Genomic DNA, 27,500 nt, shown 5'->3' with positions numbered 1-27,500 from the left:
TTCGGAATTAGGGGTCACTACTGTATATATATATATATATATATATATATATATATTGTTACAGACGTGGCTTGGATGTTATTTACCGAGCGGTTTTATGGTATGACCACGTCTGCACAAGTTACCCGATTGTGCCCGAACGTTGACTAGTCGCGCGATGCTGGCTCAATAAGAAAAAGAAGACACCCGGCTGGATTACAATAACACAATACGACACCAATGTTTCAATTCTCAAGACCTCCGGAGGAGATTATATTCGTACGGAAAGGTCAGATTACAGGGGCTAGAGGTATAATCATAGGAAGACAGGCACTTAGACACAATCTTATATTATTCCCAACAGACGACAGATAAACGGGACAAAGCTGACTCACACGGGGGTTGATGGCAGGAAAGCGGTTGTCGATGGCTCCAGGTGCACCTGTGCTCAAAGGTTAGAATCGACCCGGTCCGGTCCAGAGATGCGGGAGGTTTCACAGCGCTCGGAGGGGACGTTCTTTCACAGGCGGGCCTTTCTCTCTCAGCGCTCGCAGGTCCTTCTTTCTCCAGCTCGGGGCGCATCTCACGTCACATCCGGCGCGGGGCCGCGTATATCCGGCGGGGAGTGACACGCCCTCGGCTCGTTAGCTCCGCCTCGTGGAATCGGCACGTTGCTTCTCATTGGGTGCGTGCGGGGGGTTTACCAGGCTCCGCCCTTGACGAGGAGCTGACAAGGAGCCCCTTCGTGGTAACCCCGTGGAGCGCATGGTCTGGAGCTAATCGAGCCGGTGTGAGGACGCATCCTCCCCCGCTCCGCCGCCATCTCCTCTGTTGTTGTTGTAATTGTTGGGGAAGAAGATGGAAGGAGGTATGGGAAAGGTCCTAAACTCACTACTGATGCCATATAATCACATTCTGGTGCAACGAAGAGTCATAATTAATGGAGACGAGGCCTTAACTGACATAGAATAAGAATAACTAGGAAGATGTCCGAAAGTTGTCTACGTGTGGTGCGGTGGACCTGGGCACGACATTTAATGGGGGAATAAGGGGAAGGTCGGCTCTACTGATTGTTATTTACATGCAATGGGACTAGGGAATGGGGGATTGGGGAAAGTTGGGGAGTATTGGAGAAAATAGGGGAATATTTACAAGCGGATATGGAGGCCAAATTCCATATTCGCAACATTGCACCCTTCTCTACCCTCGGGGCGTCCCGACCCGATAAATTTTTACCTACTTTAGTGTGGCACGCAATGTAGTTCCCTCTACCATTAACTCTACCCTGAGTGCGACAGTTTTACAGATATTCACAAATGAGTAAATATGTCCCCCTGCGACGTTGCACCCTTCTCCTCACAGAAACACACCCACAGGATAACCGAATCCGGAAAGAATCCTCAAACTAAACATACAGCCGGTAGGGAGCATTATTTACAAGATTACGCTGATATCTACACTACGATCCAGGACCTGTCTTTGGAGGAACACATGCAGATGTTATGCATAGAGAGAGCGCGCTTGCCAACATCGATACACCAACCCACGAGTGCTCTGTGGCCGACGGCCTTTAATAACGTGCAGAGCACCCCGTCCCAGCATCAAAAGCACCACCCCACCACCAATCGGTGCAGTCACCATTGTTCATTGGAATAAAAATAAATTCGACAACCCCTAACCCTGCAGGTGTCTCTTGCTCTTCTTGTGGTGCACTTGGTGGTGTTAACTATTAGTGGTTCACCTGTATGGCATAGGTGCCACGTTGATCCATAGGTCCATCCCCGGGTGGTGCTTGGCCGCAAACGAACTGCGGTCCATTGTGGGTGGCCACAAACATTGCGGTCCATATGGTGTATCGATCCCGGCAGCAAACAGCGAAAGTGCAGGCCCACAACTGCGCAGCCAGCACCTCTCTCTCCTCTCTCTCTACCCCAAAGCCAGATCCTCGGAGGTGGGAGACAAAAGAAGAAACAAGTGAGTAAGGTGGTAAGGGCGCAAAAGTGCACGCAATGTAAGGTGATGCACACTGGGGGCACATGGGAACCAGGTGAGACAGGTACGTTCCTATCGTACGCCCCCCCCCCCACCAGGTAACCTACATGGCCCCTCCCTTACCCCTTACTGTATCCACACAACACAACACTACCCATAAACATCTACTTTACAAATCAACAAACATCCCTACTGTCTTCCCCGTTCCTCCCATAAACCAAATTCGTCTTCTCTCCCTCCTAACCAATCAAATTTGCCATTTTCAACTCTCCTCAAAATTTGCCATTTTCAACTCAACATCAAAATTTGCCATTACCAATTCATCATCAGTCCCTCCTAGGGAGGGAGAGATGGAATCACCCCAATGTCTCATCCACGTCGTGATGCGTCTCACAAATCCTCACAGCAATCTCTTTTCCTGCACAAAACAAAGAAAACACAGGTGTGGAGTCATCATCATCACCACAGGCAAGTGGCTGCGTATGGTGCGACAGGTTCATCAATCCTAACTATCTCCTAAATGACTTTAACAACTTTACACTACCCGGGGTCTTTCTCCGGCCAAACCATTGGCCCTCTTACACTATGGGTTCTAAAACCAATTCCCATTGGCCAAACTGTGGTGCTCTTCAATTTGGGGTCTCACTCCCCCGATTCATCTCCCGGTGCCCTCGTACAATTTCTGGGCTGCGACGTGTACCTCTCCCAGTGGGTCTACCCACCTGCACACCTCCACCACTGCAGTTGCCTCCGAGCTTACCTGCTCCTTACCCTAACCTAACTACCAGGGGAAGGCCCTCTGGCTCTCTCCCCACTCCGTGCCCTCTCTGGCACTGGGCTGCCCGATCCACACCCGGGATCCTCAGGCACCCACTCACAACTACCGGCTCCCAGAGCCCACCTGCGGCCTCACCTGGCCGACATCCTCACAGTGGTGGAGTGCCCAACCAACTACACACACTAACAGGCTACACGCCCAGCCATTTCCACAACACTAATGCACCCATTCACAACACCATTCTGCAACCGCACCACAAATGCCAATATCCAACCACAATTTACCTGCACCCTCTACCTAACACTTACACTACCCGCCCCGGGTATCCGTGATGGGGGTCCACTCTTCCCCCATCCACACCTTCGCACCATGCACACCACTCCGTACCACTCACTCCAACTCTCTCCACACACCTGTACTTGCACACCTGTGCTCTCACACCTGGTGCCACCTGCACCCTTCTCTCCCCAAGCGCATTCGCGCTGATCCACAACACTCACTACTCATACACTGCTCCACACACCTGTCCAGTTGCACACCTGTGCAATCACACCTGTTCAATTCTCACACACACGGCATCATCTCAGCTAACTACTCCCTTCTGAAACTTGCGCTTCCCAGTCGTCCCTTTAAACTATTGCGCTCCCACGTCATTATCATCCACACTAATCTACCTGCGTCCCCACTACAGGTATCAGTCACTAACTAACCTTAACGTTACCTAATGTCATCTTCGCTAGATCCCTATCATTATATCCTAACCCTCCCGGGCTAGTTTTCACTGCCATACACCCCATAAACTATTGCTCCTTTGCCCCACCATGGGAAAGGTGGCAGGGATGCCACCCTCTCCCACCGGGCCTATCGCTCCTCAATCCCCCAGTCCTCTGGCACTAATAAGCCCCCCTTATTCAGAGGTACTGGGTCCCGCCTCGGCATCTAAAGCCGAGGCAATCCACGGGGGCGCCTGCTCGCCGGTGTAAGGTCTTATCCGGTCGGCGTGGACGATCCGAGGGAGGGCTCGTGGCCCCATTTTGATCTTAATGACCACGTCACAGATTTGCGACAGGACGACTCCTGGGCCTTGCCAGGGGGAGGTGAGTTTTGGGCACCTTCCCTTTCGCCTCCGGGGATTAAAGAACCAAATCTTCATCCCCGGAGCGTATTGACTCCCCTGGCTCCGGTCGTCGTACCTGCGCTTCATCTTTTCCCCCGCCAGATGGAGTTGGCGGCGGGCGAAGGCATGGACTAGCTCCATGCCTTCCTCTAGGTGACGTGCGTACCCCTCCCTCGGCGGGTTAACCACTGTGTCTGGCACGGGACCGCATAGCAAGTCGGCGGGAGCCCGTAACTCCCGCCCATACATAAGCAACGCTGGACTGCATGCGGTGGCCCCGTGCTGGCTGGTTCGGTAGGCCATGAGCAAGTAAGGGAGATGTTCGTCCCAGTCATCCTGACGGGTGGTGGTGAACAGTGCCAGTTGTTGGATTAGAGTTCGATTGAATCTTTCCACCATCCCGTCAGATTGAGGTCTTAAAGGCGTTGTTCTGGTTTTCCGAATTGACAGGAGACTGCACACATCTTTTAGCAATTTGCTCTCAAAATTTCGTCCCTGGTCGGTGTGCAACTCCTGTGGAATCCCATGCCGGCACACAAATCCTTCCACGAAGGCCTGCGCTACCACCCCTGCTTCTTGGTTGGGGAGGGCGTAGGCCTCCGGCCACTTGGTGAAATAGTCCATTACAACGAGGATATACTTATTACCTTGGCGGGTGCGGGGCAGCGGTCCTAGAATATCCATAGCCACCCGCTCAAGGGGGGCCCCCACCTGATGTAATTGAAGGGGGGCCCTCATCCTCCGTGCTGGTCCCTTTTTGGCAGAACAGGCGTCGCATCTCCGACACCAGTCCTGTATGTCGCGCCCCATATTCACCCAATAGAACCTCCGGCGGACCCGAGATATTGTCTTTGTCCTGCCCAAATGGCCGCCGGAGCGGGTACCATGCACCTGTTGCAATATGACGTTCTTGAATTTGTCAGGGACTATCACCAGCCAGGAAGTTCGATCAGAGGGAACCTCCACCCACTTGCGATACAAGATGTTGCCTTTCAATTCCAGGGTCTGCCACTGAGCCCAATATGCCTTTGTTTGTGCCCCGAGGGGGGTGACCTCTTCCCCCTTTGGTCTTTGCCCCAATTTGACCCATTGGACCACCGGCCCCAGAACAGGATCCTCCTGCTGGGCCGTGCTCCAAGCCAACTCTCCAAATTCCTCGTCCGCGGTTAGTGGCAAAATTGGCCCTCTCACCCGGGTTGCCCGGACGACGAGAATCGGGGCGGAATCGCCCAATTGCTCCCTCTCCTCGTGTCTCGCACAAAATTTACAGTTTTCCCCCAGACAAGGACGCCGAGAGAGTGCGTCCGCATTACCATGGGCCTTCCCGGCCCTATGGGCCACATCAAAATCGTACTGCTGCAACTTTTCCAACCACCTTGCAATTTGGCCCTCCGGTTCCTTGAACCGAAGGAGCCATTGCAAGGAGGAATGGTCAGTTCTAACCAAAAATTTCCGCCCGTACAAGTACGGGTGGAAATGGTTCATGGCAGCCAGCATAGCCAATAACTCTTTGCGAGTGACGCAATAATTTCTCTCGGGCCTACTTAAGGCCCGACTATAATAACCAATCACTCTCTCCACGCCCTCCTGTGTCTGAGACAAAACTGCGCCCAATCCTTCCTGGCTCGCATCCGTGTCCAGGGTAAATGTCCCGTCACCAGTGGGGTAAGCTAGAAGGGGTGCGGATGTTAGACACCCCTTCAATTTTTGGAAGGCCTCGTGGCACTCCCGTGTCCAATTAAATCGCGTCCCCTTCTCCGTAAGCCGGTGGAGGGGACGGGCCAACTCCGCAAATTTCGCCACAAAGCGCCGGTAGTAGGAGCAGAGTCCCAAAAATCCCCGCACCTCTTTGATGGTACGTGGTGCGGGCCACTCCTCTACCGCTTTAATTTTGTCTGGGTCTGTTTTTACCCCCTCGCGGCCAATCACGTGACCTAGATAGGCCACCTCTCTTGCAAACAAAGTGCACTTACTCGGGTTCAGCTTCAACCCTGCCTGTCTGAGGCACCCGAACACCTGGTCCAAATTAGCTAGTGCCTGGGGGAACGTTTGGGCATGTACCAGGACGTCATCCAGGTACACCAGGCATGATTGCCATGGCATGCCGCCTAGTACATGCTCCATCAATCTCTCAAAGGTGGCGGGGGCGTTACACAAACCAAACGGCATCACAGTAAACTGATACAGTCCCTTGCCTGTGGAAAATGCCGTTTTCTCCTTCCCTGCCCTATCCATCTCCACCTGCCAATACCCACTCTTGAGGTCCAAAGTTGTGAACCAATTTGAGCCCGCAACGGCATCGAGGGTGTCATCAATCCTTGGCAGGGGATATGAGTCCTTGAGTGTCACATTGTTTAGCTGGCGATAGTCCACGCAGAACCGCGTGGTCCCATCCTTCTTTTTGACCAGCACAACAGGTGACATCCAAGGACTTCCCGAGGGCTCGATCACACCTGCGTCGAGCATTTTTGCAACCTGCTCGTCAGCTTCCGCCCTCTTGCTCCAAGGGAGCCGTCGGGCGGCCTGACGAATAGGCCGGGCCTCACCGGTGTGGATCTGATGTTTCACCAGGCCCGTACGTCCAATATCCTCGGTGGACAGGGAGAAGAGGTCCAAATGGGACCCAACCAGTTTGTGTAAGGCCTCCCTCTGGGTACCTCCCAACTCTACGCTACTACGATTTACCATCTCGCAAATGGGATCGGGCCAATTCCTACTTGTTATTGAAGGCTCCCCCCGGGGTCGGCTCGGCTGGACGTTCTCGCCCCTCACTGTCGCGACTTCCTCAACTGGGGTGCAGCCAGCTACCCTCGTGCCCCTTACTATAGTGCGTGGTTCTGTACTCACATTTACTACTCGGACGGCCACTACCGGTCCGTCCGTTTTTACAAGGGTGCGGCCCACGATTAAACCCGGTATGGACTGCGCTGCCACCGGTTCGACCAGGCCGCAGGACTCCTGCCATGTTGGGCGAGCTGCCCACCGGGCCGGCACTATCGCCTCGGCCCTTGGGGGGATGGTCACGGCCTCGGAAGCCTCCAGCTCCGCTCTCTCGGCCGTGCTCACTCCCCCTAACGGCAGCTCTTCTACTCCCACCTGCAGGATCCCCCGGCACAAGTCGATTTTACAACCGCTGGCAGTCAACAGGTCCAACCCTATTAAACATGGGTCGCACACCTCCGCCACCCAAACATCTATCTCCCTCCTTACCGACCCTAACTTGAGGGTCACAGAACCACGCCCTATGATCGGGGCCGTTACCCCGGTAGCAAGCTGCAAACTATAATTTTGCAGGCGCTGGATCTTATCCCAGCCACCTGCGCTCGAATCAATGACCACAGGGCTGATGATCGTGGCGCTAGCTCCTGTGTCCACTACGGCGTCTACCCCCACGCCGGCAATTTTGCATCTAATTGTCAGGCTACCGGTTCCAATTTGGCCACAATAAATGACCTGTCGCGTCAATGAGGGCTCTCCTCCATCCTCTGCTGCCGAACACCGCCCTACGTGCCCGACACCTTCTAGTTTCCCGGGGTCTGGCGGGGGGGTGTCTGGGGTCGGCTAACCCGCTCCCCCCTGGGCGGAGTTGAGGACCTCAACTGCCGGGGATCATCCCGGCGCGCGTTTCGACAGTGCCGCGCCAGGTGACCCAGGCGGTTGCAGGTATAGCACCTCACCTGATAAGGTGCTTGCCTCCGGAATTCCAAATTCCCCCCCCTGTAGGTCCGAATTGGATTACCCGCTCGTGGTCCACCGCGGGCCACCTCCGTGGCCGCCTGCCATGGTCCAGGTCCCGCCAGGCGCTGGTCCACCAGCCTCCGGACCATGCCCGCCAGGTCAGGACCCACGTCGGGGGCGGGTCCCCTAAGGGGTCCGCCCTCCATCGGGGGTCCCACCTGGCGGACCGCCATTGCGAGACGCTCGCCCCCTCGGGCCAGGGGCCTCGCTGCTTCCCAACGGGCCGCAGCGTCAGCCGCCTGGCTCAGAGTCTGCGGGCGCCACATGGCGAGCTGTTGCCGGAGCTCAATATCCGGGAGGGCCTGGATAAAATGGTCCAGCGCCAGGCTTTCCCGGGAATCCGCTGCCATGCTAGCATGTGCGATCCCCACTGCGCGGCGAATGTCGTGGGCAAGTTCCCCGATGGCTTCCTGAGGCTTGCGTTTTCGCAGCGCGAGCTGAGCTTTAACAAGCTCGCTCTGCTGTTCTATGCCGAATCGATTAATTAGGGCGTCGCGGAGGGCTGGCAGGGTGAGAGCACCCGCTGGTAATGCCGTCAGCACCTCCGCCGCCGCGCCGCGCAATGCGGCCACCAGGTGTACTCCACCTTCGTCCTCACCCCAACCGTTGCCCTTACACACACAGTCGAACTGCGCCAGGTACGCGCGTAGATCACTCTTGCCGTCATACGGCGCGAGTGGGACCTTGTGGGACCACCTCGTATGTGAGTCGTTGCCCGCCTGCCGGACCCCGTGCGTCGCCCCTTGCGGGGTCAGCGCGGGGCCGAACCGGCCGGGCCCCCACAGTACACTACCCCCAAGGGGCTCTCGTGCCTCCCCGGTCCCTCCAACAACTACCCCTGTTGGTGTCGATGCATGGGTCACACCTCCGCAACCCGCTACCCATTCCATACCACCACCACCACAACCTTGCTCACCCACACCTCGCACCTCTCGTTCCATACCCTCCGGACCAGCCATACACCTCACTCTTGGCCTCTCACGAACATCCGGGTCTATCTCGACCCCCAAGCTTATTAAATCACCTGGCGCATCATACGCACGACCATATTGGTCACCACTTACACCGGGTCCTCTTTCTCTTCGCTTCTCCTCCATCACCTGCGAATCCCTCATCCGGTTAATGAGCACATCATCACGATCCGAACACAGACTCTGGACCAATTCTTTTACCTCTTCTTTTATCTCTTTCTTATCCTCTCTCCGTCGCTTTTTAATTTCGCTCACCCCTTCTTCCACTTCTTCTAATTTTTGCTTCATCTCCTTCATCTCTTCGTGCGCCCCTTTAAGTTCTTCCTCTAACTCCACTTTATTTTTTTCTATGTGCTCCCGCACCTCCCGCTCTTTAACCTCCATTACCTCTACCACCTTGTCCATTTTCCTCGTCAGGTCCTCATGTACCGTCTGACACTCTTTTTTAATTACCCCTACGTCCTTTTTCATCTCCTTCTGTGTCGATTTTAAACCCTCTATTACCGCTGTGTTCTTCTTTACCTGGTCCCCCAACTCCTTTTGTCCCACTGTCAGTTGTTCTACTCCCAGCGTCAACTCCTCTATACCACCTTGCAATTTTACAGTCCCCTTTCTCACCTCTTTCTCCATGCGCTCCTTACAGTGCCTCACCTCCTCGCGCACTCCTCCGACCTCCTCACTCACTCCTCTTCTGATCTCCTCTCCCATCACTTGCATCTCCTGCCCAGATGCCACCCTCATCTGCTCCATTTCCTCCCTGTGAGCATCCAGTTTGGTTTCTACCCCCATTCTGACCCCCTCTATCTGCTGCTCCATTTGTTTAACTTCCCTTTCCGCTTGGTCCCTCATGTCCCTCAATTTGCCTTCCATACTGTTTTCTAACCCCTCTAACCCATTTTTCACTCCCTCTATCTGATTCTCCTGGGCAGCCATTCTATTTTCTACCCCCTCTAACCCCTTTTGCATCCCTTCCATTTGATTCTCTTGAGCGGCCATTCTGTTTTCTACCCCCTCTAACCCCTTTTGCATCCCTTCCATTTGATTCTCTTGAGCGGCCATTCTGTTTTCTACCCCCGTTAACCCATTTTTCACTTCTTTTATCCCGTTGTCTAACCCCTCAAAATTATTGTCTAACTTCTCACTGGTACCCCTCGCTTCGTCCCTCATTACCCCCATTTGGTTTCCCATTACCCCCATTTGGCCCTCCATTCGCCCACTATCAACCCTCATTTGCTCACTCTGAGCATCCATCCGGTTCCCCAATTGGTTACTCTGCAGTTTGAGGGACGCCTGCATTTGCGCCATAAATTGCTCCATGAGGACCTGCATCTGGGCCATCCCTCCCACTTGTGCAGCGGGTGCGACCGCCGTAGCTATGTGCGAGGCGCCATTTCGCGCGTCTGCTACCCCCGCTGTTTCGCTCTCCTCATGTCCCTCATGTCCCTCAATTTGGTCCTGGACCGACCCTGCTTCACTCTCCCCTACCGGACCCCAGCCGTCTTGATCCGCCATAGCGCGACTTGCAAAATTCGAGTTTCGTAAAACAAATCCAAATTTTTTTTTTTTTTCGTTATAATTTCGTCGAGCGCAGTAACCGCGGGACCGCGCTCCGAATCGATTCGGTCGAGCGCCGTACGCGCTCCGGCTCGATTTTCCCTCCCAAAATTTGGGCCTAACTAATTTAGTCCCGGGTTCGAATTCCACTCCTCGACACCAATTGTTACAGACGTGGCTTGGATGTTATTTACCGAGCGGTTTTATGGTATGACCACGTCTGCACAAGTTACCCGATTGTGCCCGAACGTTGACTAGTCGCGCGATGCTGGCTCAATAAGAAAAAGAAGACACCCGGCTGGATTACAATAACACAATACGACACCAATGTTTCAATTCTCAAGACCTCCGGAGGAGATTATATTCGTACGGAAAGGTCAGATTACAGGGGCTAGAGGTATAATCATAGGAAGACAGGCACTTAGACACAATCTTATATTATTCCCAACAGACGACAGATAAACGGGACAAAGCTGACTCACACGGGGGTTGATGGCAGGAAAGCGGTTGTCGATGGCTCCAGGTGCACCTGTGCTCAAAGGTTAGAATCGACCCGGTCCGGTCCAGAGATGCGGGAGGTTTCACAGCGCTCGGAGGGGACGTTCTTTCACAGGCGGGCCTTTCTCTCTCAGCGCTCGCAGGTCCTTCTTTCTCCAGCTCGGGGCGCATCTCACGTCACATCCGGCGCGGGGCCGCATATATCCGGCGGGGAGTGACACGCCCTCGGCTCGTTAGCTCCGCCTCGTGGAATCGGCACGTTGCTTCTCATTGGGTGCGTGCGGGGGGTTTACCAGGCTCCGCCCTTGACGAGGAGCTGACAAGGAGCCCCTTCGTGGTAACCCCGTGGAGCGCATGGTCTGGAGCTAATCGAGCCGGTGTGAGGACGCATCCTCCCCCGCTCCGCCGCCATCTCCTCTGTTGTTGTTGTAATTGTTGGGGAAGAAGATGGAAGGAGGTATGGGAAAGGTCCTAAACTCACTACTGATGCCATATAATCACATTCTGGTGCAACGAAGAGTCATAATTAATGGAGACGAGGCCTTAACTGACATAGAATAAGAATAACTAGGAAGATGTCCGAAAGTTGTCTACGTGTGGTGCGGTGGACCTGGGCACGACATTTAATGGGGGAATAAGGGGAAGGTCGGCTCTACTGATTGTTATTTACATGCAATGGGACTAGGGAATGGGGGATTGGGGAAAGTTGGGGAGTATTGGAGAAAATAGGGGAATATTTACAAGCGGATATGGAGGCCAAATTCCATATTCGCAACAATATATATATATATATATATATATATACTGTATATATATATATATATATATATATATATATATATATATATATATATATATACACACACACATATACACTGTGTATATACACTACCAGTCAAAAGTTTTAGAACACTTCAATTTTTCCAGTTTTTATTGAAATTTATGCAGTTTAATGTCCAGTGAATAACCTGAAATGGTACAAAGGTGAGCAGTAAACTGCTCGCGGTAAAAAAAGAAAAGAAAAAGGTTTAGGTTAGCAAAAACAGGAAAATAATGTAAATTGCACAGTTGTAATGTAAAAAAAAGGCCTTCTTCAGGGAACAAGCAATGGGTTAACAACTTACAGCTGTTCTGCAGCAATGTAAGTAAATTAAGCCTTGAAAGTTGATGCAAACAATTCCTACTGGTGTCCCAACCTCTGCTGATTACTTGATTACAAACCTCCTGTCTGTATGAAAGCAGTATTGGAACAGACTGTTATTACACCCTCTGAAGCATAATTTGGACAATATTGCACTGCAGGAAGTAGTATATTGCTATCACAATGGCGAGAAAAAGGGGATTAACAAAGGAAGAGAGACAGACCATTATAACCCTTAAAAGTGTAGGTCTTTCCTTTAGAAAGGTGTCCCAACCCTGGTGTTGGGCTAGCGGCTAGGGAGTCAGCTTAGGATCCTAGGATCCTGGGTTCGAAACCCGGTCGATCGCCGAATTAACGCCAGGGGGGTTGACTCAGCCTGTCATCCTTCCGAGGTCGGCTAATTGAGTACCAGTTCACTGGTAATTCCCTGTTCGTCGTTAAAGGCGGCAAAAAGGGTTGGCGTCAGGAAGGGCATCCGGCCATAAAACATTGCTTCAAAAAGGGGACCGATAAACAACAACAACCACGGTTCCCGAAAAAGGCCAACCCCCGCTTGCGGGGGAAAATGGCCTCTAAAGGTGGTTTTTTTTTGTTGTTTTTTTCCTTCAGAGAAATTGCAAAGAAAGCCAAGGTGTCAGTGAGTACAGTTTCCTACACCATCAAAAGGCACTTGGAAACTGGAGGAAACTCTGACAGGAAGAGGTCTGGCAGTCCCAAAGCCACAACAGAATCAGAAGACAAGTTTCTGAGAGTCAACAGCTTGTGTGATAGGCGGCTCACAGGACAACAGCTTCAGGCACAGCTTAACACTGGTCGAAGTAAGCAAGTCTCAGTTTCAACTGTGAAGAAAAGACTTCGAGCTGCAGGTTTGACAGGTCGAGTGGCAGTAAGAAAGCCATTGCTAAGATGGCAAAATAAGAAAAAGAGGCTTGCCTGGGCCATGAAGCACCGGCAGTGGACTACTGAAGACTGGAAGAAGGTCTTATGGACCGATGAATCAAAATTTGAAATCTTTGGTTCATCACGAAGGGTTTTTGTACGCCGTCGAGTCGGCGAAAGGATGGTTCCTCAGTGTGTGACACCAACTGTCAAACATGGAGGAGGAAGCATGATGGTCTGGGGCTCTTTTGCTGGATCCAGAGTCGGCGACTTGCACAGAGTGACTGGCACCCTGAACCAAAATGGCTACCACAGCATTTTGCAGCGCCGTGCAATACCCTCTGGTATACGCCTCGTTGGTCAGGGGTTCATCCTACAGCAAGTTAATGACCCTAAACACACCTCCAGGCTATGTCAAAACTACCTTTGAGGAAAAGATCAAGACTGTAGGCTTCAAATCATGGAATGGCCAGCACAGTCTCCAGACTTAAACCCCATCGAGCTGGTTTGGGATGAACTGGACAGTAGGGTGAAAGCAAAGCAACCTACAAGTGCAACACATTTGTGGGAACTTCTGCAAGTGTTGGGAAGAACTTCCCGAACAATATTTGATTGCCATTGTAGAAAGAATGCCACGAATGTGTTCGGCGGTTATATCTGCAAAAGGTGTCTACTTTGCTGAGTCAAAAATTTTAAATTAAATTTTGTTAAACAAAATGATTCAATGATTTCTTTTTTTTATCTCCAATTGTTTATTTGTTCTATGCTTAAATTCAGAGTACATTGAGACATTAAACTGCGTAAATTTCAATAAAAACTTGAAAAATTGAGGTGTTCTAAAACTTTTGACCAGTAGTGTAGTATATATATATGTATGTATATATATATATCTATATATATATATATATATATATATATATATGAGTGATGGGTCGATATCGGAACCAGAAAACAGAACAAGCAGATATCGGCCCTTTTTCAGTAATCTGTATCGGCAGATTGGATACAGTGTACAGTTTCGAAGACCGATTACAGTTGTACTGTGCTCTATACAACCCACAAACATTGAGTAGCTTTCACCCTTGTTTAGAACGAATTTCAATCACAAATTTAAAAACAACGTTGCATTATCGACGTTTCAAGGAGATGTACATTGACATTATTCTTTATAAACAGCTTGCAGTTGTCGTGTGGCGGGGAGAAACATTTGGCTCGGTAATTTATAAAAAATGATACTACGGCGAACGGTTCGGAAATCGCGTGTAATTGAATTTATTTTGCTTCCAAACTCACAATGACAAAAAACATACCTTCAAAATTGCACCCGATTCACGAAAAACAACCTATTGCTTTAGAAACAGGTGTGAGTACAATGAAAAACATGCTCGCTCTTACTGTACCATATTACCTGACTTCATGGCAGAGTACGCCTTGACATCATGCAGAGTACGTCTTGACGTCGTACGTCGTACATCCCAGGTCTGCATCAAAGTGTCTGTTAAATTCATTTTTTCACATTTGAAAGGCGGACTGACAGTATTCTGACCCCCCCAAGCAAAATGGGGCACATTTGACATCCCATTTGTAAGATAACTGCTTAATTCGTCACACCATGTGCTGTGGCATTCTGTCCCGCAATCTCACATGATCCCGACATCTCAAGACACACGGTGTTCACAAAACACGGAACCAAACACACATGGAGCTGCATTTGTTTCTCCGTAATTATGTTTACTTCGATTTTAACCTCTTGCACCTCCTCTGTTACCCTCGTTATTTCCCAGTGCACCCCCACAAGTTCCCCCTCTAACGCCATCTTATCCATTTCCATTATGTTTGTGTGTTCACTCATCACCCATTCCTTAACCTCCATTACTTCGCTCATCTTTCATCATCTTTGTCTCATTATGTCATGTTCTACACTTCCTCTTTGCATTTCCCAGTTCCCCCTTGATTTCACTCTGGACATTCTAAAAATTATTTTATTGCGTCAGTATTTTCCTGAGTGTGCTTGTTTTAATTCATTCTGTCCTACCATAAATCCTTCCACCCCATTCCTGAGTCCTTCCACCTTCTTTACATCCTCTATCTCTCCCGCCAATCCGGCCTTGCTCTGTTTCAACTTTTTTTCCGGACACCGATCCTACACCCCCTTACCTCTTCCCGAACAGCCGCCATTTCCTTGCGCATCGCTTCGCCCATCTCAAGTTTGATTTCCCTGCTCATCATGTCCATTCTAGTGCCCATCAATTGCATTCCACCGCTCATTCTTTCTCTCATCAACTCCATTTGTGCTTTGAACGGAGCCATAAAGAGCCCCATATCGAGTGGTGCTGGCACACTACACTTTTTTTCTTTTCTTTTGTATACATCATCGAGGCTCATTGTGATGAAAAGTCCACTTAATGCGAGTGTTTGGCTTAATACACATCCCTGGCTGAGGAGGGCAGTCCCCGTGGTGAGGGGCGGGATGCATATGTAATCTGCTTCTAGAGATGTAGTCTGCTGCGAGGATGATGGGAGATCACACGATGTCATGACTCTATGAGAGAGCTGGGTGAGCTTTTGCTGTTTAATGGTAGTTGCTTCATTCAAATGCATTACCATGTATTCCTTGTATCTTGTAGACTAATGAAATGCTTAAATGATGTTTTATTTGAAGATGCACCAGGTCGATTGCATTAAAGCCTCGTTACTTCTGAGAGGTCTTTGTTGCTCAATTCATTTTCACATCAATTTAATGGTTTGGTTTGCGGGAGATCCGAACGCACCTGACACAGCTCAGCAGCTCACACACTGGCTGAACTCTTCACGCCTTTTTATGGCGCTGGTCCCGAACATCACGTATGAGCAGAGATATGGCGTACTAACGAGCAATGTATCCCATGTGATCTACGGCTACATCGCTCAAAGCCCGACGTACGCCAAAGCAATCACTATCTTGAAGGCTCTTTTAATAAAACCACGCTCGACGATTTACACCCAGCACGTGCTGGCCACGCGCCACCAGGATGGCTCTGACATGCTACATCAGTCCGGCGGCCAGGCTCTATGGAAGTTGTCTGAGGATTGCGCTATTGAAGATCGTACGGCCTTGCAGTACACGGACGACCTGCTCCGCGATGCCTTTATCACGGGGCTGCAATCATCTACCATCAGGCAGCGCTTGTTAGAGAAGGAAACACTGACTTACCAGGAAGCCTTCGACCAGGCTCGGGTGCTCCAATCGGCCCAAGCAATATCCGACACTTATGGTCGACCCTTCACGGCTGCTGGTGCGACTGCACACGACACGACTCGTATGCACGATCGCGGCGACCCAGACCTCAAAAACGCATATCATCAGATTCCGATACGAGCTGCCGACCGACCTTACACAGCTTTCGAGTCAGGCCAGCGGTTGTATCAATTCAGCAGGATCCCATTCGGAGTTACTAACGGAGTAACTTGTTTCCAGAGAGCGATCGATGAGATTTTGGCAAAAGAACAAGTGAAAGATGTCTTTGTTTACGTTGATAACATGACCGTTTGCGGCCTCAAACAGACCACAATGTGAACTTGCGTCGGTTCTTGGATGTCGCTCGTAAATACCGATTAACCTTCAACGAATCAAAATGCAGCTATTCTGTGGGAACCGCTAATCTGTTGGGTTACACGGTTTCTGTGGGTGAGATACGGCCCGATCCTGCGTGCCTCCAGCCCCTCCTCGACTTTGCCCCTCCAGTCGACCGTGCGATGCTCCGCAGAACAATGGGATTACCTGCTCATTACAGCATGTGGTTCCATCACTTCTGAGAGAAAATAAGGCCGCTTGTAGAATGTAAACAATTTCCCTTGCCCTTGGCCGCGCTGACGGCATTCCAACAACTAAAGCAGGATGTCGCCAACTCGGTTGTGACTTCAATCGATGAGACAATTCCTTTTATAATAGAGACAGATGCGTCCAATTGTGCAATCGCATCGACACAAAGCCAGGGAGGCCTGCCCGTGGCCTTCTTCTCACGGACTTTAACTGATAGTGAAAGATGCCATTTTTCCGTCGAGAAAGAAGCATACGCAGTGATAGAGTCGATCCGTCGCTGGACGCATTTATTCTTGGATGTCGCTTTATTGTCATAACCGACCAACAAGCTGTTGCGTTCATGTATGGCAGGAAGCATACTCAAAAGATCAAGAACGAGAAGATTGCTCGTTGGCCCATAGAACTGGCTGATTACCACTTTATAATTAAGTACAGGCCGGGTATGCTCAACCTCGCTGCCGATGCGCTCTCTAGACCGGTCTGTGCTGGAATGACCGTCACCGATCTGCGTGATATCCACGCGTCACTCTGCCACCCTGGCGTGATGTGTATGGTGCACTTCGTTAGAAGTAAAAACCTACCTTTCTCCGTGGAGGAGATACGCCATTTATGCAAGACGTGTAGGGTTTGCGCAGAACTAAAGCCGAGCTTCTACCAGCCGGCCGTGGGTACTCTCATACACGCTGGGAAACCATGGGAGCGGCTGAATATCGATTTAAAGGGGCCGCTGCCTGGAAATCGCTACATGCTGACTATAGTGGATGAGTTTTCTCGATTCCCATTCGCTTTTCCGTGTGCTGACACGTCCGCCCAGACAGTGATTCGTTGCTTCTGGCAGCTCTTCCTGATGTTCGGATATCCTGCCTTCATACACAGTGATCGGGGGACTTCTTTTATGTCTCGGGAACTAAAGCAGTTTCTCCTCAAATGTGGCATCGCTTCCAGTCATACCACCGCATATAACCCCCGAGGGAACGGACGGATCAAAAAATAAAACGGTGTTATCTGGAGGGCGGTCATGATGGCCTTGTTGACCCGCGGTCTAGTCCCAACCATGTGGGAAAGGGTGCTCCCAGAAGCTATGCATGCGATCCACTCCCTGGTGTGCACCACCACTAATTCTATGCCCATGATAGACTCTTCCGGCACCAATGTAGAGGTACTAGTGCCCACCCCTTGCCTGCGTGGTTAGCCGAGCCCGGGCCTGCACTCCTCAAACGAATGGTCCGTCACAGCAAATACGAGCTGCTTGCTGACCGGGTTGACATACTCGAAGCGAATCGGCAGTACGCGCACGTTAGACTTTCCGATGGTAGACAAACTATGGTTCCGCTGCGCCACTTGGCACCTTGTGGGGAGATGGATGAAATAGAAGCTGATTCGACTACCCCCGCCACGCCTGACTCAGGTCCCTCCGCGGCTACGGGGGATGACGCTGCGTCACCGTACGAAGTCATGTCTCCCTTGCCTCTGGCAGCGTCACCGTACGAAGTCATGTCTCCCTTGCCTCCGGTTGCGGGATCGCCCGGTTCTGATAGGGGATCGCCGGGCGATGGGGAACGGTCTATGCCGAGCTCTGGGGCCTATGGAACTGATGGTGTTTATCGCACTTGCGGCAGACGGCTATGTCAACCACCGACCCGCTTCGGTTACGACTACTCCTATTAGTGGTATTCTTAAGACAGGGAGAGAATGTGATGAAAAGTCTACTTAATGCGAGTGTTTGGCTTAATACACATCCCTGGCTGAGGAGGGCAGTCCCCATGGTGAGGGGCAGGATGCATATGTAATCTGCTTCTAGAGATGTAGTCTGCTGCGAGGATGATGGGAGATCACACGATGTCATGACTCTATGAGAGAGCTGGGTGAGCTTTTGCTGTTTAATGGTAGTTGCTTCATTCAAATGTATTACCATGTATTCCTTGTATCTTGTAGATAAATGAAATGCTTATGATGTTTTCTTTGTAGATGCACAAGGTCGATTGCATTAAAGCCTCGTTACTTCTGAGAGGTCTTTGTTGCTCAATTCATTTTCACACCACTCATGTAAGAGCTAGCACATTAAACACACATTAGCACATAAAACACAAAAAACATAAACCGACACATAAAACAATAAAGGGAGGGGGAGACAAGATGGGGAGAGAGAGGGGAGCAAACAAGCACAACAGTAGAGAACAGGGACATCAGGAGATCTGTGGGAGGGAAAGGTCTGGGGAGAAGGGAGGGACGGGATGGGGGGAGCAGCAAATTGACACTACGAGGAATTTCAGGAATGAAGTCAAAGATTGAAAGAGGTGGATTTGGGGTGTATTAACAGGGGTAGAAAAGATCAAGGTTTTGGATGGGGAAGATAAGAGATGGTGGTGAACAGCTGTTTTAAAGACAAGGAGGGAGGAGTGGGATTGAATAGAGTGAGGGAGTTTCTTCCAGATGGTGGAGAAAAGAGGAAGGAAAGAGTAAAGGTGAACACAGAGTCTTGATTTGGCAATTTCACCAGAAAAGGTTGCTGGCAGTTCTTGTGCGTCCTGCAGGAATATTTGAGGGACAAAGCACAGACAGAGCTAGGACAGAGAGGAGTCGGTAGAAGACAGAAAGACCAACAACCTGCCTGCGGTGAGTGAGTGAAAGGCCCTCAGAGTCACCTTCATCGCGGGAGATTCCAATGATTCTGAATGCTTTGCTTTCTACAGCATGAAGCCGAGCTAGTTGTGAGGCAGGAGCACCAGCCCATAGGGGAGAGCAGTATTCCATCAAACTGCAGATGAAAGCTTAGTCTGTGGTGAGGAGCTCAGACGTGCCAAGGAAGGTCTTCGCACGACGGAGGATGCCCAGTCGGCAACTGGCTTTGGAGACCAGCTTGGAAATGTGGTTTTCCCAGGAAATATCATGGCTGATAGTGAGGCCAAAATCTTGAGTGACAAGAACTTCTTTAAGAGAAGGGACAAAGCACAGACAGAGCTAGGACATTTCTGTCTTCTACCGAGATCGGGAGATCTCGCGAGATCTTGGAGACGGCGGCAGGGATTTTCGAAGCTCCACACGGTCTCCACGTTTTTCGAAGTTAAGTCTGTTCACAATTGTATTTTGTCGAAACTGTATTTATCTTTCGGTGTGTGAAGTTATTGTGTGCAACTTTGGTTGTTTCTCGGTGTTTATCTTTCATAAATTGATCGTCTGTTTGCCGTGTCGCGAGCAAGGCCTTGTACAGTGTGCACTGTACAACCTTGAGGCTTTGTTTTTCTCTCAGTGGTCCATCGTTTGTGATCCAATAACTTTCGTTCTCTGTATTCCCAGTCTTTTCACCCATAGCCTCCTTCCTTGTGTAAATCTCAACTCAAAAAAAAAAAAAAAAAAAAAAAATTTCCTTCTCTGTTCTCATTCGTTTATTCATTCTTATTCGTTCGTTCGTTCTTCGACCACGTGTTTCTCCCCCATTTCCCCAGATAGTTTTCACTCATTAACCTTCAATGTTTACACTTTCCCCTCAAGTTATGTATTCCGTCATATTTTATAACACCTTTTTCTTCTTCTTCTTTAAAAGGCTGCTTTCGACTTGCTCACCAAATCAATTCATCCCAAAAAAAATATCCATCTCCTATAGTGCCTTTGTTCTACATTCCCTAAACTCTCCTGCACTCCATCCTCCATCCAGCGTCCTTAAACGTATTTTTAACTCGAAGGTCACAAGAAACTCATTTTGCAATAAATGTTCGTTTCCCATAAATCGTACACTTTCAAAAATCCAATCTCACCCCTCCCCTCCAAATCTTCCCCATAACCCCTCCCCTCCAAATCTTCCCCATCACCCCTCCCCTCCAAATCTTCCCCATCACCCATCCCTTTCAAATCTCCCCCCTTGCCCCCTCCCTCCTAAACTACCTCCTCACCCCTCCCCGCCAAGACGCCCCCTCGCCCCTCCCCTCCTCGACTCCTGCCTCACCCCTCCCCTCCAAATCTCCCCCATATCCCATCCCTTTCAAATCCCTCCCCTTGTCCCTTCCCTCCCAAACTCCCCCCTCACCCCTCCCCTTCAAATCTCCCCACCCTCATTGCTTCTCAATTTCCCCCCGCTCACTCCCCCTCCTCAAAGCGTCCTCCCCGCTTCTTCCCCCTTCAAACTCTCACCTCCATCTCCCCCAACCTTCTGCCTCGCTCTTCCCCCTCCTCAAATAACACCTCATTGTGGCTCACCCAATCACCATCAAACTTTTTGTCCGCCCCATCCTTCCCTTTCTCCGAGCTATTCTGACATCTCTGACACACCTTCAACAGCTCTCCCTACCTCTTCCACCTCTTCCACATCTTACCCTACCCCTCCTCCCCCCTGTTCTGTATCTGATGCTCCCCCTTCCTCTTCATTAACGGTATGGACCTCAAACATCCGGGGCCTTCGTTCAAACTTAACCGATCTCTCCATACAGGTTGCTTCTGTCAAACCAGACGTGATCTGCTTAACAGAAACTTTCCTCCTTTATGATGTCTCTGATTCCATAGTATCTCTCCCGGGCTACTCCCTCCTCCGGTATGATAGACCTGAGCCTCGTCCTGGAGGCGGGGTTGCTATCTTTATCAAAAACTCTCTTCCTCACTCGCCCTGCACTGCACTCTCTCCACCTCACCCCCAGGAATACCTCTGGCTACGGCTTCCCCTTCGCTCCCACCTCTTGTTCATATGTGTGTTGTACCGTCCACCAAACAGTGATGACTCCATCTACATCTCGCTGTCTGATGATATGGACCAACTTCTATCTACTCATCCCAACTCTCTCTTCCTCATATGTGGTGATTTCAACTGTCATCATGCCAGTTGGCTGGGTGTGGGTACCTCTCTCACCAGCCATGGCTCCTCAGCAAAGGACTTCTGCGACTCACTGGGACTGACAAATCTGTCAATTTCCCGACCCGGATCTCAGTCAACGGAACATCTTCTCTTCTGGACTTGGTTATGTCTAACTTCCCTGAAAATGTCTGCTGCTCTTCTTCTGCTGCGATCGGAACATCTGATCATGTCCTTGTTAAAGTGGACATCTCTCTGACCATCCTCAGGGAGCCTGCTCAGCGTCGACGAGTCTGGCATTTCACTCAGGCCAACTGGCACGGTCTTCAAGCAGCCATCAATCATCTGGACTGGTCTCCCATCTCTACCACCTCTGACATCAACTCATCCTGGGAATTCTTCCAAAGTAAATTGCTCTCTCTCATGCACAGATTTATCCCATCTCGTCTTCAGTTGTCATACCCTTCCTCCCGTCCATGGTACACGGAATCTTGTGGTGAGGCTGTTGCCCAGAAACAACTTGCCTTCGTCTCCTGGAAAGCAAATCCAACGGAAGGAAATCTCATTTCCTTCCACAAAGCCCGAAACAAGTGTGTGTCCACCCTCAGGAGAGCCAGGAAACAATATCTCTCCGTTCTCAAGACCGAACTCTCTTATCTGTCTCCCTCTTCCAAATCCTGGTGGCGTCTGGTCAAATCCGTTTCTGGTGTTTGTTCCCCCTCCATCCCCTCCCTTACCTCAAACGGCTACACAGCTGACTCCGCACGTGAAAAAGCTGAATGCCTCAACTCTGTGTTTGCCTCTAAATCTTGTGTCCCAAACCCATCCCTCTCTGTACCCACCATACCCAGTCGTACCCTGCTGCTCCTGGACTCCGTGTCCTTTCCTCCTGACAAGGTGGAAAAGTTTCTGTCAACCCTCGACTCTGATTCTGCAACTGGACCGGACGGCATCAGCCCACGGGTCCTAAAATCCTGCTCTGCTGCTCTATCTCACCCTCTCTCTGTTCTCTTCACCCTCTCTTTTGCTCAAGGTCAACTGCCATCTGCTTGGAAATCAGCCAACATCACCGCTTTGCACAAAAAAGGTGCAAAAACAGATCCTAGCAACTACAGACCAATCAGCCTTCTCCCAATTATCAGCAAAGTCATGGAATCCATCATTGCTTCTGATATGAAATCTTTCCTCTTCTCCAATGGCTTGATCTCTGATCATCAATTTGGTTTCAGACCAGGTCACTCTACTCTGGACATGCTGCTTCTGCTGTCTCAACAATGGATGGAGGTCCTCAATGCCAAACAGGAAATTAGAGCTGTCTCCCTCGACATATCACGTGCCTTCGACACGGTCTGGCACCCCGCTCTGCTCACCAAACTCTCCTCCTTTGGTATCCATGGAAATCTCCACGCATGGCTGGCGGACTTCCTCTCTAGTCGTCGTCAACGTGTGGCCCTGAATGGGTTTCTCTCATCTCCTCTTCCTGTTCAGGCTGGAGTTCCCCAAGGCAGTGTTCTGGGCCCCGTGCTTTTTCTGGTCTTCATCAATGATCTCTCTGACTCTCTCGAAAATCCTCTCTATCTCTTTGCTGATGACTCCACTCTCTGCCGCTCCATTCCTCTTCCCTCAGATCGGCAGTCTGCTGCCTCCTCACTCTCTGAAGACCTGGACAAAATCACAGACTGGTCAAACAAGTGGAACATGTCTTTCAATCCTGACAAATCTCACACTCTTACTATGTCTCTCCGAAAAGATCGACTGGACAACCCTCCCATCTACTTTCTCAACAATCCTCTCCAAGAAGTTCTGTCGCTCAAGATTTTGGGTCTCACTATCTGCCATGATCTTTCTTGGGAAAACCACATTTCCAAGCTGGCCTCCAAAGCCAGTCGCCGACTGGGCATCCTCCGTCGTGCGAAGTCCTTCCTCGGCACACCTGAGCTCCTCACCACATACAAGGCTTTCATCCGCAGCTCAATGGAATACTGTTCTCCCCTATGGGCCGGTGCTCCTGCCTCACACCTAGCTCGGCTTCACGCTGTTGAAACCAAAGCTTTCAGAATTATTGGAATCTCCCGCGATGAAGCTATCTCTGAGGGCCTTTCACTCACTCACCGCAGGCAGGTAGGTGGTCTTTCTGTCTTCTACCGACTCCTCTCCGGCCTTGCACCCCCAGCTCTCTCTGTGCTCTGTCCCCCAAATATTCCTACAGGTCGCACAAGATCTGCCAGCAACCCTCTGATGGTTAAACTGCCGAAATCTCGGCTCTCCGCTCACCTTCACTCTTTCATTCCTCTTTTCTCCCGCCTCTGGAACAAACTCCCTCACTCCCTTCAATCCCACTCCTCCCTCCAGGTCTTTAAAACAGCTGTTCACCACCATCTCTTATCTTCCCCCATCCAAAACCTTGATCTTTTCTACCCCCGCTAATTCACCCCAGATCCACCTTGTTTGAAATTCCAACTTCTTTCCTGGAAGTCCTGGCAGTGTCCATATGTTTTATACCTCTCCCACTGCCCCCTTCCCACGCCCCCCCCAAAGCCCTCGCCCTCTCTCAGATCTCTCGATGTCTCCATGTCTCTCGGTCCCTGCTCTCAAATGTTGTGTTTGTGTCCTTCCCCCTCTCTCCCCATCTTGTCTACCGCTCCCTATGTTATATGTTTTATGTGTCGGTTTGTCTTTCTGTGTGACTAATGTTCGCTCTTTCACGAGCCTCGATATTGTATACAAAAAAAAAAAAAAAAAAAAAAAAAAAAAAAAGAGGATTGTTGAGAAAGCAGATGGGAGGGTTTTCCAGACGGTCTTTTCGGAGAGACACAGTGAGAGTGTGAGATTTGTCTGGAATGAAAGACATGTTCCACTTGTTTGACCAGTCTGTGATTTTGTCCAGGTCTGCAGAGAGCGAGGAGGCTGCAGACTGCCGATCTGAGGGATGAGGTAAGGAGCGGCAGGGAGTGGAGTCATCAGCAAAGAGATAAAGAGGATTTTCCAGAGAGTCGGAAAGATCATTGATGAAGCCCAGAAAAAGCACAGGGCCCAGAACACTGCCTTGGGGAACTCCAGCCTGAACAGGAAAGGGAGATGAGAAAAATCCATTCAGGGCCACACGTTGACTGTGACCAGTGAGGAAGTCCGCAAGCCATGCGTGGAGATTTCCATGGATACCAGAGGAGGAGAGTTTGGTGAGCAGAGCGGGGTGCCAGACCATATCGAAGGCACAAGATATGTCAGCTCTGATTTCCTGTTTGGCGTTGAGGGCCTCCATCCATTGTTGAGACAGCAGAAGCAGTATGTCCAGAGTAGAATGACCTGGTCTGAATTCAAATTGATGATCAGAGATCAAGCCATTGGAGAAGAGGAAGAATTTAATATCAGAGGCGATGATGGATTCCATGACCTTACTGATATACAGTATACAGTCGTGGCCAAAAATATTGGCTCCTGATTTCAAAAATATTGGTAATCTCCTGATTTCATGATGCCATTCACATTCAAGGCACCCAGTGCTCGAGGAAACAGAGCAACCCCAAAACATCACTGAACCTCCTCCATGTTTGACTGTAGGGAAGGTGTTATTTTCTTTGAAGGCTTCATTTTGTTTTCTGTAAACATAGATATGATGTGCCTTACCAAAAAACTCTAATTTGGTCTCATCTGTACACAGGACATTACCCCAGAAGGATTTTGGCTTGTTCAGGTGTGTTTTGGAAAACTCCAGTCGGGCTTTCTTATGCCTCTCTTTCTCAGCAGTGGAGTCCTCCTGGGTCTCCTCCCATAGAACCCCCTTTCATTGAGTTGGCGATGGATGGTGTGAGTTGCAAATTGTCGTACCTTGTGTCTGAAGGTCAGCCTGAATCTGTTTGGCAGTTGATTGAGGTGCTTTCTCCACCATTCGAACAATCATTCGCTGCAATATTTGATCAAGTTTACTCTTGCGGCCACGTCCAGGGAGATTGGCTACAGTTCCGTGGGCCTTAAACTTCCTGATAACATTGCGTACGGTGGACACGGTAACATCAAGGTCTCTGGAGATGGACTTGTAGTCTTGAGATTGCCCATGCTTGGCTACAATCTTGTGTCTGAACTCCTCAGACAATTCTCTGGTTTTCTTTGTTTACTCCATGCTCATTGTGGTACACACAGTGACACAAAACAGCAGAATGATTCCTTTTCTCTATTCAAACTGGTTGAATGAGTGATTTTTATATTGCATGCACCTGTAACTCATGCAGGTGAGTTCAATGCCAAAGTAAAGGAGAATCACCTGCTTGAAATCCAATTATTTCTGACAACTACTCAAAGGTGCCAATAATATAGTCTGAGCCATTTTAGGATTTCTGTGTGGAATAAGCTAAGATTTATTAATTATTTCACCTTGTTTTGTTTTGTTCCACTACAAACCGAAGAAATACAAATGTGGATTCCAAATTATTTTTAAATTTCAACAATTTTCTGGAAGAAATGGTGAATTATTTGAAAGAAGTGCAACGGTGCCAATTTTTTTGGCCACAACTGTACATATATATATATATATATATATATATCTATCTATAATTCCAGTAATCTCTGTACGTTTGTACGTTTGTACGTCTGTACGTCTGTACGTTTGTCTGTGACCGCTGTTTCTCGACAACTACCGGTCCGATATACTTGAAACTTGCCAGGTATATTGCTGGGGACCCGAGGATGTGCCTTTTCAAGGTTTGAAATTAATCGGACAAGTACTTACCGAGCTATGGCGATTTAGCCGTTCGCCGTTCGCTTTGCCGTTGCGAATGGACCAAACCATTCATGTAAATAGAGGGGGGGGGGGGGGGTTCTGTGGTCGTTCGCTTTGGCTTTGCGAATGGACCAAACCATTCATGTAAATAGAGGGGGGGGGGTTCTGTGGTCGTTCGCTTTGGCTTTGCGAATGGACCAAACCATTCATGTAAATAGAGGGGGGGGGGGGTTCTGTGGTCGTTGCGAATGGACCAAACCATTCACATCGAATCATCGAATCACATCGAATGGACCAAACCGTTCGCTTTGGACCAAACCATTGCATGTAAATAGAGGGGGGGGTTCTGTGGTCGTTGCGAATGGACCAAACCATTCATGTAAATAGAGGGGGGGGGGGGGTTCTGTGGTCGTTACTGCCACGTGGTTTCAAAGTTTTTTTTTTGTTGTTGTTGTTTGCACGCATGTTTTTTTTGCACCCACGTACGGGCACGCCCTAGGATGTTTACACACACACACCCCTACACAAATTTTTTTTTTTTTTTTTTTTTGGCAAGGAACGGGCACCCACGTACGGGCACGTCCTAGCTTATATATAGTACGGGCATGCCCTAGTATATATAAATAAAACAGTTTGTGTGTGCGTGTGTGTGTGTGTGTGTAATGTTACCGATAGACTCCTAAACGGAGAGGCTCACGTACTTGATATTTGGCACAGACATGGCCATTGAGCCTGGGACGAACATAGCTGACCTAAAAATTTATTTCATAATATGTTTTTACCATATTTTTATCTCAGCGCGAAATATTATGACCGGAATCTGACCGGAAGCAGAGCAGCGCGCTGATTCGCTCAGAGCGATCACGTGATGTTCGCTGCCGCCATTAACTCAGTTACGCGTTTGCACGTATTTCAGAGCAATTGCGTTTTTGCCGGGTACTTCTGCATGATTAGCATTTAGCATGATTTAGCATGTTTCACATTTGTTTTCAGCGAGCAGAAGTACCCGGCATTGTACGAATAATATATCGTGTAGGGCCGTGCCGTGTCGGGCGGAGTGATGCCGCTGTGGGAGGGACCGAGCAAGGTCGCTGTGGGCGGGACCGAGCGAGGTCGCTGTGGGCGGGCCCGGGCGAGATCGTTGTGTGCGGGCTGCGGGGCCGAGCGAGGCAGCTATGGGCGGGGCCGAGAGAGGTTGCTGTGGGCGGGGCCGAGCGAGGTCTGCGTTAGTGCGTTGCCGTTGCCTGGTATAAAAAGATGGTGCTTGATGCTCTCTGCGTCAAGATACGGACTTGATGTCCGTATCTTTACAACAGACATTCCAATGATGATGATGATAAATGTAATACCACTCAAGGAAGGCCCACAACTCAAGAGTGGAAAAAAACAATAAAATGAACAAAAATACGGGGAAGGAGAAGCAACCACTCAGAAGAATGACAGAAAATCATTTCCCTTAAATGTACCGTGTTCACCAACTAGCACGACCAGATACAGGACACCAAAATAATTTCCCTTACCACATATCGTGTCCACCAACCAGCAAGACCATAC

General features: G+C 49.9%; 1 protein-coding gene across 2 annotated transcripts in view; it reads right to left on the bottom strand.

Annotated features, from left to right (window-relative positions):
• LOC137431671 (kielin/chordin-like protein) overlaps nt 1-14,139 on the bottom strand; it is a 121,273-nt gene extending 107,134 nt beyond the window's left edge. For both annotated transcript variants that reach the window (XM_078769089.1, XM_078769090.1), the window contains exon 1: nt 14,056-14,139. In XM_078769089.1, the coding sequence (XP_078625215.1) occupies nt 14,056-14,134 (79 nt within the window). In that variant the 5' untranslated portion in view covers nt 14,135-14,139. The remainder of the gene's footprint in view (nt 1-14,055) is intronic.
• Nucleotides 14,140-27,500: the final 13,361 nt, after the last annotated feature.

Source organism: Myxine glutinosa, unplaced genomic scaffold, assembly GCF_964187855.1.
Source record: "Myxine glutinosa unplaced genomic scaffold, kmMyxGlut1.1 SCAFFOLD_1105, whole genome shotgun sequence".
NCBI classification, from domain to species: Eukaryota; Metazoa; Chordata; class Myxini; order Myxiniformes; family Myxinidae; genus Myxine; species Myxine glutinosa.
Note: the sequence above shows the minus strand (reverse complement) of the source record. Positions and strands in the feature narration are given on the sequence as shown.